The 12,327-nt window shown below is 37.8% G+C and overlaps 1 protein-coding gene and 1 long non-coding RNA gene across 2 annotated transcripts in view; one reads left to right on the top strand and one right to left on the bottom strand.

Annotated features, from left to right (window-relative positions):
• The window catches only part of LOC124613488, a 39,131-nt gene extending 31,264 nt beyond the window's left edge, over window positions 1-7,867 (bottom strand). The window contains exon 1 of the long non-coding RNA XR_006979637.1: window positions 7,649-7,867. This is a non-coding gene — a long non-coding RNA (uncharacterized LOC124613488). The remainder of the gene's footprint in view (window positions 1-7,648) is intronic.
• A 7-nt stretch (window positions 7,868-7,874) lies between these two features.
• The window catches only part of LOC124613439 (leupaxin), a 482,569-nt gene continuing 478,116 nt past the window's right edge, over window positions 7,875-12,327 (top strand). The window contains exon 1 of the mRNA XM_047142165.1: window positions 7,875-8,009. Within this exon, the coding sequence (XP_046998121.1) occupies window positions 7,997-8,009 (13 nt within the window). The 5' untranslated portion in view covers window positions 7,875-7,996. The remainder of the gene's footprint in view (window positions 8,010-12,327) is intronic.

Below are 12,327 nucleotides of genomic sequence, written 5' to 3'. Positions count from 1 at the left end.
AATGTCTCATTTATTTTTAGAGTTGTCTGTTCCTCTTCCCTTCTGGCCCCACCCGTCTCTGTCTTGACTGTATCCCATGTAGTTTTTATTTTGTTGCCTGATGTAATTATATCTTTTTCTGATAATAAAGCTGCGTAGATTTCTGGATTACTTGCTTCAGCATTTTGCAATATTCTTTGTATTGCATTACAGTGCTAACATCAAGTTCATGTCTTTGCTCAGTCTCCTAAAACTCTCAAATGTTGACTAATTTATTACCCTCCCGTACTCAGATTTAATAAATTTCATATCCTGACAAGTTCCAATATGTAACATAAGACCACCCAGGCAGTATATGACATGGAGAAAAAGACTCTTACTCTTTGCTGATGACATCTTCATAGTCACTGATTGAAAACATGAACTCCTACTTAGAGAAAATAAATGAAACCCTCAAGGATGTTTACAATGAAACAGTCTGCAATAAATTAACACTGAACATAAAGGAAACAAATGGTGTGTACTTCAGCATAAAGAGGGAATAGAAGTCTGTCACATTATGCATAGGTGATAAATTTATAAACTGTTTTTAGAGATGCTTTTCATATGTACACGCAATTCTTAGCTATGGGGTTATTTTCTGGGGATTGATGACACAAAACATTGGCTCAATTTTAAACCACACGAAGGGTTATTAGAATAAATACTAGGAGCAGTAGTCATGCTCATTGTAAAGAACTGTTTAAAAAAAACTGGATAGCCTTACTGCACCAAGTGAGAGAAAATCAAGAAAAACATTAGGAAGTATCTCACTAATAGTTCCATACATAATCATGAACAAGAGCCAGTTTGGACTTAACATTTACCAAGGAAAAACAAACAAAAACTCAAAACAGCATTATCTATCAGGAAATAAAACTGAGCACAAAACTGACACAGAGATGAAAAAGATTACTAAAATATATCTGTTTAAAAAGGTTGCTGATACAGTCTTCATAAGTCAGTTACACTGCACAATTAAAGATGACTTAAAGGACTCAGGGCAGTGGTTAATAACGAAAGGGGATAGCTGCAACACCCTGTCACATTACAATACGCAATCACAATCTAAACAATGTAGGAAAAGACAGACTGCCACTTACCATAAAGAAGACTCATCAGGCTGCAGACAGGCACAATTAAAAGATACTCCACAGCCTTCATCAGTAAAAGCAACAAAAACACACACACAAGCAAGCACACATCTCTCTCTCTCTCTCTCCCTCTCTCTCTCTCTCTCTCTCCCTCTCTCTCTCTCTCTCTCCCTCTCCCTCTCCCTCTCTCTCTCCCTCTCTCTCTCTCTCTCTCTCTCTCACACACACACACACACACACACACACACACACACACATTTGATAGAAAATTATGTGAAACAAAATGATCAACAGGTCTAAAATTGTCTACATTATCCCTTTTTATAAAGTGCCTTTATTACTAGGGGTTAGGATAAGGTTAGTTACGTGTATGACGAATCAGGTAGTGGGTTTGGAGTCTGAAGGACATTGGGAAAGATAGTATTCAATAGTGATAAGACCATAGGCATGAGGGATGTTGGTATATCGGGAGGTGGCGTGGAGTACGGATCCTGGAGGTAAAGGGGTGGGGATAGTGGAGAGTCGGTGAAGGAAGTGGTTGGTGTCTTTGACCTGAGAGGCCTGTCTGCAACTTGATGTGTCTTCTTTATGATAAGTAGCAATCTGTCTCTTCGTACACTGTTGATATTCCTACCTGGAGTTTCCACTGTTTAATCACAATCCTATGATTTTACAAGGCAATCATGTGTCAACAAAGATAGGATGCCAATATCAATAGTGCACGACAGTAATTTCGTGTTACTCTCTTGAGCTCAATGTCTCGCTCATCTTGGGAGTATGTTGACTCAGTTTTTCAGGTGGACTGAGGGGAGGACATCAAGATGTACATTGGAAATAGCTGCATGTTATGAAGCCCTAAGTCAGTTTTCCAGACAGATTGGACTTGATGCAAAGGGCATAGCAACATGTTTGGGGTCCAGGAGTCACCAATGGATATCCTTACTGTATGCAGTGATGAAGTGCAAAACTATGTTTTACAGTATAAGTTAACTGTGTAAATCAGAGAACATTGTATAATAGGGATGAACCGAATGAGGCAGTGCAGTTGTTAAGACACTGACCTCATATTTGGGAGGATGTAGATTGGTCCATCCAGCTATTCTGATATATGTTTTCCATGGTTCTCTTATATATTTCAGGCAAATGCCAAGATAGATTGTTCCTTCAACTCCATGGCCAACCACCTTTCCTGTCATTGTATAAGCATATTTATATATTGTGTGTGTATGTATATTTTGTGGTATTTATTTTCACCATATTATTATGACAAATCCTATATCATTGTGCAACGATCCTTGGATAAATAAACAAAGCAAATCAGCTAATATTGATGACTTCATTTAAATTTGCAGTGTATTTCTCTTTGCTTACGCATTAGAAAGATGCTACGGAAGTAATGAGAGCTTCACTGCAAATTTAAATGTAGGCAAAGCTTCACACACAGACAAAAGCCAAATGAAGCCAAAATTAGCATAAGAAGAGCCATGCATGAGGCATTCGATGAACTTGAAAGTAAAATTCTGTATACTGACTTTACAGAAAATCCTAAGAAGTTTTGGTATTATTTTAAATCAATAAATGGTCCAAACAGTCTGTGACCATAATCATAATGGCAATGAAGCAGAAAATGACATAGAAAAGGCCAAAATCCTAAATGTCCTTTCCTAAAACTGTTCCACAGAATAGGAACACACTGTGATTCTCCTTTAAATCATTGCATAAATGACAAACGACAGATATTGAAATAAGTAACTTCGGAACAGAAAATCAACTGAAGCTATTAACCGAAAAAGGCCACTGGATCTGAAGAGATACCAACATAAACCATGCAAAAGAACTTGCACCTGTTCTAGCAACAGTGTACTGTAGGTCTCTGGAGGAACGAAGAGCTCCTCATGACTGGAAAAAAGCACATCATTCCCACTTACAAAAAGGGTCACTGAACAGACACACTAAACTATAGGCCTGTATCTCTGACGTTGGTCCACTGTAGAATTCTGAAACAGGTTTTATGCTCATGTATTATGAAATTCCTGGAGACTGAGTATGTCTTCTGTAGGAATCAACATGAGTTCTGAAAGCAACGATTTGTAAAACCCAACTTGTTCTGTCCATCCACAACATCCAGAAAGGAGTAGATATAAACACCCAAGTTGCCATGTTTCTCAACTTCTAGAAGGCACACTGCTGCTTAGTGAACAAAATAAGTGCATACAGAATATCAGACCAATGGTATGACTGGACTGAAGAGTTTCTAGAGAACATAACATGGCATCTCATTCTCAAGAAAGAGAAATTGTCAGGTGGAAAAAGTCACCTTTGGGCATAGCCCAAGTGAGTATTATAGAACCTTTACTTTTCATAATAAATATAAAAGACCTAGTAGACAATGTTTGAAGTTCCATGAGGCTTTTTGCACATGACACTGTTGTATACATAGCGGAGATGCCGAGTCACGATAGGCACAACAAAAAGATTCATACTATTATAGCTTTCGGCCATTAAGGCCTTTGTCAGCAGTAGACACACACGCACACATACTCACACAAACGCATCTTGCACACACGTCTGCAGTCACTGCAGACTTCCCTCCTCTGGCATTGTTACATTCTATCCTGGATTTTCCATTGTTTGATTGTTGTATACATAGAAGTCACATGGCTAGAAAATTGCAGGAAAATGCAGGAAGGCCTGCAGAGGATCCTTGATGTTTGCTGCAGAAGGTGGCAGTTGACCCTCAATGTAAACAAATGTAACATATGTGTATACATATACGGATATACCCATTACGGTATGACTATATGGCTACAGAATGATGACTGGAAGCGGTTACTTTGATAAAATACAGGTAGGGCAGATGCCAGAAAGATTCATTGGAATGATCCTCAGGAAATGTGATCCATCAACAAAGGAGATAGCTTACAAAACCCTTGTTCGACCAAAACTTGAACACTGCTCATCAGTCTGGGACCTGTAACAGGCTGGAATCCTAATCACAGATTGAGAGCAGAAATAGGAAAGATCCAAAGAAGAGCAGCGCATTTCATTACATGTCCATTTGTTAAAAAAAAAAGTGTGTCATGGAGATGCTCAGCCAACTCCAGTGACAGACACTAAAGAACAGTGTTCTGCAACATGGTGTGCTTTACTGTTAAAAAAGTCCTAGACTATACATTCCTAGAAGAGTAAATCAGTATATTGCTTCCTCCTAGTCACATCTCTCAAAAAGACAATGAAGATGAAATCAGAAATATTAGAGGCCACAAGGAGGCTCATCAGCAATCATTCTTACCACGAACCAGTCACGATTGGAACAGCTTGCAGAATGTAGCTGTAGCTATACATGTAACTATAAATGATGGAAGAAATACTAATAATAATCCAAACAATAAAAATTAGATGAGGCTGAAATCAAGACAAATAAACCAATGAACTTGAAGCAGAAATACACTGTATGCACTAAGGGAGATTAACTGTTAGTATCAATAAAAATTTTCCAAATGTGTGTCTGCATCATTTGTGATGAACTACCAATGTATCAGCTATTGTTACAAGCTGCTTTCATCAGTGTGACTATTCCTTACTAAGCAGCATAAAGTCACATTGGCAGATTCCATCATGTTCGTTGATGACAACCAATAAAAATTAATACCGTGTATTCTCGACAGTAAGGATCTTACATCCCTTCCCCTTAATCCTATCACCCAGTCGCAATATAGTATGCCAGGAAGCCCAGGCATTTTCAGGTAATATGTAGCAACTTATTCTGAGCACAAATGTATTGAGGTATTTCAAACAAAATCATTTCCTCCATGCCAATGGACATAGGTTCCAGCAGCATCGATCACATGGAATCCAACTTTTACTTTCCTCGCAAGACATCTTGAAAGTCATGGATCAAGACAGTCAGGTAGTGCAAGCATTTGACTCACTTGCCAGTACACGTGTTATTAATAGTACAATCACGTGATGTATCAGGTGAGATTTGTGACTGGATAGAGGATTCCTTAGTGGGGAGGACACTGCATGTTATCTTGAACAGAGTGTCATTGACAGACGTGAAAGTAACTTTAGGTGTGCCCCAGGAGCGTGTGTTGGGACCCTTCCTTTTCAAGTTGTATATTAATGAGTCTGCAGTCAATCTTAATAGTAACTTCAGACTTTTCACAGATTATGCAGTTAGTTATAATGAAATACTGTTTCAAAAATGCTGCACAAATATTATCAGATCTTGATAAGATTTCAAAGTAGAGCAAAGAATGGCAACTTGCTCTAAATGTTTAGAAATTTAAAGGTGTGCAGTTCAGAAAGTGTAAAACTGTAGCATCCTATACTGCAATATCAATGAGTAGTAACAGAATTGGCCAACTCCTGCAAATATCAGGGTGTAACAATTTGAGGAAATGTGAAATGGAATGATCATATAGGCTCAGTCACAGGAAAAGCAGAAGGCAGACTATGTTTCACTGCTAGAATACTAGGGAAACATCATCAGTCCACAAAGGAGATCACATACAATACACTTTTGCGACCCATCCTAGAATATTGCTCGTGTGTGGGATACACACCAAATAGGACTAACAAGAAGGGGAAGCAGGAAGCAGAAATGGTCACAGGTTTGTTCAAACCATGGGAGAGACACACAGGGATGCTAAAAGAAGTGAACTGGCAGACTCTGGAAGGTAGACACGAACTACCCTGCAAAAGCCTACTTGGAAAGTTTCTAGAACTAAGCTTAAGTGATGAGTCACGGAATTTACTACAACCCCCTACATGTTGCTCCCTTAAGGATCAAGCCTGCATAGAGGTGTTTAAATCATCTGAATGGAAAGTGATAAAGCCCTAATAACTGGTATGATGGGAGGTACTCTCTGCCCTGAACTCCATGGTGGTTTGGAGAGTATGGATGTACATGTAGAAAGCAGTAACCATCACACTCAAATTGTCATTCTGATGTAGGATGCATGCAAAAACAGCCAAAATATAGGTAGTTTTAACACATTTGACATAGTCATACACCCATAATTTTATTCAAATGGACCAAGCTACAAAACCTATGATTTTATTGACTGTTAGGATTCTGTACAATTGAATATGGGCTGAATCAAAACGCCTGCAACCTTTTATTGATAATAAAATAAAAACAAGTAGTTGGTGTGTAGTATGGTTTATGACACAAGTTCTTTTCAAACGATTATTCTGTACAGCCTGAGTGTTAGAAGTGAGTGTATGTAAAAATCATAGATAAAGTGGTATGGTCAGAAAGCTCTTACATCTTGTTTTATTGTTCATATATGCATTTCTCTCAAAGGTTTATATTCCAACAAACAAGCATGCTAGGGGCTAAGACCAATAAGACATTTTAAACAAACATGAGTGTGTGTGCCCTTACTGTGTGCAGTGATGCAGTACTTATCTTGTAAGTTATCTGATGCAAATGGTGTGTAAAGTAGACTAACCGACTGAGGCAGCTTCATTCAGCAAGGCCACAGCTGACCACCTGTCCTATCCTCATATAAACATATGTATATATCCTATGTATATTTCCAGTCATTTATTTTTCATTGTACTGTGATGATCACTGCTATATCATTGTGAGACAATCCCTGTATGAACAAATAAATAAATCAAATGCTATCTGCATAGAACATAATTGACAAGGAATCGAAAATAGCACTGCAGACTACAGAATGAAATGGTATGAACGATTACATAGATAAATAGTATTATTATGTGATGGTGAAATGCACTTATAAATCTTGGTGACATGTCTTAGGTTCACACTGGACTCAATCATAAAAAGAGTGGAGGAAGTGATTAAAATAAATAAATAAATAAATACTACGCCTGGCAGAGGGGCAAGATTGTGAGATGTAATGAATGAAAATAAGTTGTGAATCTCACTGGATTTAACAACTCTCATCAAATTTTATGGTGCTGTAGAATTTAAAAAAAGTTACATGAGAAATTGAAGTTAAAACACACACACACAAGAATATGTCACTTTCTGTACTGCCTTTGAAGCACTTCCTAGTTTACCTTCTGGGAGGGTGGCATGATGTAGATCTACCATCGCTTTTCCTGTAAGTGTAAATTTATATTTAAGTTCATTTTGAAAATCCTAAATTAAAGTCAGTTACATAATTGCACTATCATCCTCTTTCTAAGCAAAATGTGCGATTTCATTTTGTAGCCTCCAAAACATTAGTAACTGTGCCAATAATAAGAGCATAGCAATTGCTCGACGCAACTTATTTCGACAAGGTTTTTTTTTTTTTTTTTTTTTTTTTTTTTTTTTCCCTAGTGGAGAGTGTCATGTCATATGCTATGGCGTATCGGTAGTTATCGCATGCCGCAAGAGTAGAATAACAGTAACATGAGATGGTAGTGTTCATAATACGCTAATTTGAGGTTATTTGCAGTTTATGTTTATAATCACCCGCACATTTGCCTCAACTTGTGGAATTTAACATTCTGAAACTTCCCGTATGTGAAACGTGTGTACATGCTTTCAAATTCTTTTCATAGTCACGTACATCTGTTGTAACACCGCGTCAGGTAATATTTACTACGTGCTGGAAGACTCGCTGCTCGTCAAAAGTTCAATGATAAGTTTACTAGCACCAAACACTTTACACCATAAGTTGATTTGACACTTGACACAGTGGTGTACATTCGCAAACGTTGGCAATCTTGATTGTGTGCAAACTGCACAGCGCAATATTTGTGCTCACAGAGAAGCACAAGTATCGTGATTTCGGTGAACTTTGCGATTTGTGACTTTTTGTGTATGGTACAAAAACAATCGAGAAGTGGGTGTTATTAGCTTACTGCCTGAATACAACTGAAAGCCGCGTGATCGCCGTCCCCATCACAGATCTGGAATGGATGATTTAGGTAAATACTAGTGTTGATGTTTAGGTGAATTTATTTAAAACTAGTGCTTATGTAGGGAAGTATTGGTATAAATTAAACAGCTAGATTGTTCCCATAACCTAAAGGTGGCGGAGCAAACAAAAAATATATTACCAACTGTGGAAACAGAAATTTGCTGCTCGGAAGTTCTGTCATTTCCGCGTGTTTCCGAGTCAACAGCCGTGGTTTTGGAACCAACTGATGTGACAGGTGGACAAACAGATCTCGCATGCGGAACAAACTGAGCCACATCAAATTTCGTAACCAACCTTTTCTTTGCGTTACAATTATGCAAGAATCTGATGATTGTGCGTAAAGTTGATATATCAAGATTATTCATATTGCCATCAATAAATAATTTTGAAAATCGACCTCATGTCATCTGTTGACACCTCCCTCTTGTTTTTTACATGTGTAGATGTTTGTTACTAACGAATTTCAACGCTGTGGAAATTGCTAACAATAAAAAATTCTCATTAATGAGATTTATCACACTACACGATTGATCCGAATTTACTACATTGTTCAAATTTTAATATTATAAAGTGCAATGTGAGTCGTTATAACGGTTTTAAAACCATTTGCGTGTTCAAAGAGTTTTCTGTAGTCTGTCATATAGAGGTTTAGGCCTACTTCTACTGAACTTTAACGCCTGACTTGTTCAATCATGTATAACTCTTCCTCCATGAAGATTACATCATTTGTAACGGCAGGTTTTTTTTCCAGTTTACTGTATAGTGGTGACGTGTTATAAATAAAACCGTTTGTAGCTTCTCAGCTATTTGGCAAGTTTGGCAGTCTGTGAAAAAAACACGCACACACACAGATTCGATGCATCTAGTTTGTGTAAACCGTCATTCAATTACATAATCTGCGTTGCGCTTTCTATACCTTTCATTTCTCAACGCCCGTCTCTACTTTGATTCTGTGCCAAGTGTTTGTGTGGCTCATATTTTAGTTAACCATTATGTATAATCTGATTTCTGTTTCACCTTTCTGTATGATACTGTAGTTACCTTTACTTCATCTTACTTATCTGTTGTTCATTTACATATTTGTTTCTGAGTATTCTGTTTTGTATATTGTTTCTAATGTGATTCTTAGTGGTAATTATTTATTTATTTACAATCCTGTATCGACATGGCTTTTGTTTCATTATTTTCCAACACCATTAGGTTGTAGAACATTGTTTGTTATCATAAAACTCCAAAATCCAAGATCTTCAGCTTGTATTGTCATATTATATTCACTACCTTTCACCATGAATCGTAAAGTTTGAGGATGTGCGTGGATGTGTATATCAATGGTAAGGTTTCAAAGTGAAAGATAAATATTGATTAATTCTGATAGTATTGCTACAGTGTTCTGGTTATAGTTATCTGGAAGTTCTGTAGGTCATAATTGCTTTATTTCTTGCTGTGTTGTGCGAAGAAGTTAATTTTGAATTTATGGTACACTTTCCCACTGAAAAAAACTAGGCAACATGCTGGTCATTTACATGATGTCTTAAGTTGCTGTAGTTTATTCCCTCTGTTCCCTCCACCCTCCTTCCCCACCCTGCCAATCCCCCCACATGCTTACAGTGATTTATAGTTGAATAATAATAGAAATTCCTGGAAGGAGCAATACATAAAATAAGGGAAAGGCAACAACTCACTTGTAGATGGATTATAAAATGAGCACCAAAAAAGTAAAACAAGGGTAAGTTAATGTAGTACAAGCACGTTTGGTGATGTTGAAGAAATCAGGTTCGAAAATGAGACACTGAAAGTTGTAGACGAGCTTTGCTATTTGGGCAGCAAAGTAACTGATGGTGGCCCAAGTTGAGAGGACATAAAACACTGACTGGCTACAGCAATCAAAACATCCAAAAAAAGGGGAAATTTGTTAACACTGAATACAAATTTAAGTATTAGTATGTCTTTTCTGAAGATAATTTTGTGGAGACTGTGCTTGTACAAAAGTGAAGCATGGATGATAAAGAGTACAGAAACACACAATAGAGAACAGCACACACTACTCTCTCTCTGTTATTACACATTAAGAAACATGTTACTGCTGTTTTCATACTGGTTGGTCCTTGACAACAAAGTTCTTAAGGAAATAAATGTATTGTGAAGAAAAGTCTACAAGAGACTGTAGAGGGACAGCACATATAATCCTTATTACACACTTCTGCACATCAGACACTTTTTCCTTAATGATAAGTGACCTCAGAATAAGTCGCAGCTCCTTTCAAGGCTTTGAAATGCAGTGATAATGGCTGATGGTGTAGAGTGGAATGTTATAGTAGAGGTGATGGAAGAAAATATCATTGTTACTAGGTTTCTATGAACAGGGTTCTACTTCTTAAGTAAATCACTATAGTCCTTTATATCCCAAGTTGTTTACAGTAACAGCAGAAGATCTCCGAAAAGCTTGAAGTACACAGTGATTAAATATGTTTTTAAGTAAAAATGTTTTTATTACCGGTAACTTAAATATATTTAATAAGATATGATAAATCACGCTTGGATTTGATAAATAGTGGAAAGAGGAATGAGAGATTTTCCTTTACTATCACTGGAAGCTTTCACAACAGACGCAAATGGTCGATACTTAAAAGAAAACAAAATGCACTCTTTTGTGAGGCCCTGGGTTTATCTGCATTAAGTGTGAGCAGAATACCCCTTAGTGTTACACATTCCGTAGTCTATGGCTTGTTAACGAATTATTATGCTTAAGCTTTTTCATGGTTAGTACTCTCACCTTTCATACCTGACTCACATTCATGGACGTCCGCAAAGGAGCAGCAATAACGTGGAGCACTTGCCTCCTTCTGATGGAATCTGGGATACGGAGCTTTTATTCATTACAGAATTCTCATACACACAATGGTTGCCCATCATTTCTCTGGGATATAATAAGTTTTTTTGTGTCACCTATAAAATTGTGTATGTCTTGTCGCATAACACGTCTCGAAACTGACGGATTCATTCGTATCACATTTATATCAATTTTAGAGTCCCCCCCCCCCCCCCCCCAGTTCTTTTCCCAACACACAAACACCGCGTATAAATTTCTGTGGATGCTGACATTCCGAGATATTATTTATGTATGTCTATAATAGAATATAATATATCACCATACTTATTTTCACAATATTTTCCTTGCAATAGACTACCCTCTTATAAGTATGGCATGCCGTGTTCGTTCTGCACACGTATGTTTGAGGCTCTCAGTTGTTTGGTAATATATCAACAAAATCTTACACAGGAAAATGAGAGGAATGACAAATAAAAAAATCACGGTATAGCTTAACACACTCCTTGTATTCTAAATACCTCGATACACTTTAATTGCAGTGCACTTTGTGTACGAAGTACAATTGTATTTTCTTTTGGTCAAGTGATTTCTGTTGACAGTTGGGCACATTAACGGCTACGTTGCAGAAGTGAACTGCATGCAGCCACAACTGCAAGTAAATTGAGTGAAAATTCTTTCTCCAGTTGGCTGTCTGTATTAGGTTATCTTCGGAATCATTGGCAATTGTTTTCTGGTAGCGGAAGGCCTGCAAATGCTTTCTGTTTACGTAAATTTTAGCTCAAAATGGTTCAAATTGCTCTGAGGACTATGGGACTTAACATCTGAGGTCATCAGTCCCCTAGAACTTACAACTACTGAAACCTAACTAACCTAAGGACATCACACACATCCACGCCCGAGGTAGGATTCGAACCTGCGACCGTAGCGGTCGCGCGGTTCCAAACTGAAGCGCTTAGAACCGCTCGGCCACCGCGGCCGGCGTAAATTTAGGGATACCACCAGTTTTTGTGAAATGAAAATCCTGCCGAGATTTCAGTCATGTGGGCTGTCGACAGGAACGTTATATTTTAATCACTCTTAATTTTCTTCCTTAACAACACAGGATAATTTTCAAAGTGACACCCCTTATACTAGAAATGTATCGAATGAATTACCATCAGTCAACTTGTTGTTCACAGTAATCATGGTATTGTTGGCAACAGGATATTTTAAAGGCACAAGTGTATCCGCTTACGTAACCAGTTAAGCTAAACACCCAAAGCACCACCCATTTACGAATAGATAAAACTGTTCTACAGACTCTGATTCAGACCTAGACAACTTTCATTTCGCAGTGTACTTCCGACAGTGCCACCTGGTCACTTCACACGGATTGACACAGTTCGTCCTGTCGCTTACTCTTTTCCATTCTTTCGAAAATCTACTGCATTTCCTAACGGTACTATGCGACTAGCGGCCTCAGAAGAATGGATAAGGGCAGATATGGGGTAACCAG

This window comes from Schistocerca americana, chromosome 1, assembly GCF_021461395.2.
Source record: "Schistocerca americana isolate TAMUIC-IGC-003095 chromosome 1, iqSchAmer2.1, whole genome shotgun sequence".
Lineage (NCBI taxonomy): Eukaryota > Metazoa > Arthropoda > Insecta > Orthoptera > Acrididae > Schistocerca > Schistocerca americana.
This window is presented reverse-complemented; position numbering and strand designations above follow the sequence as displayed.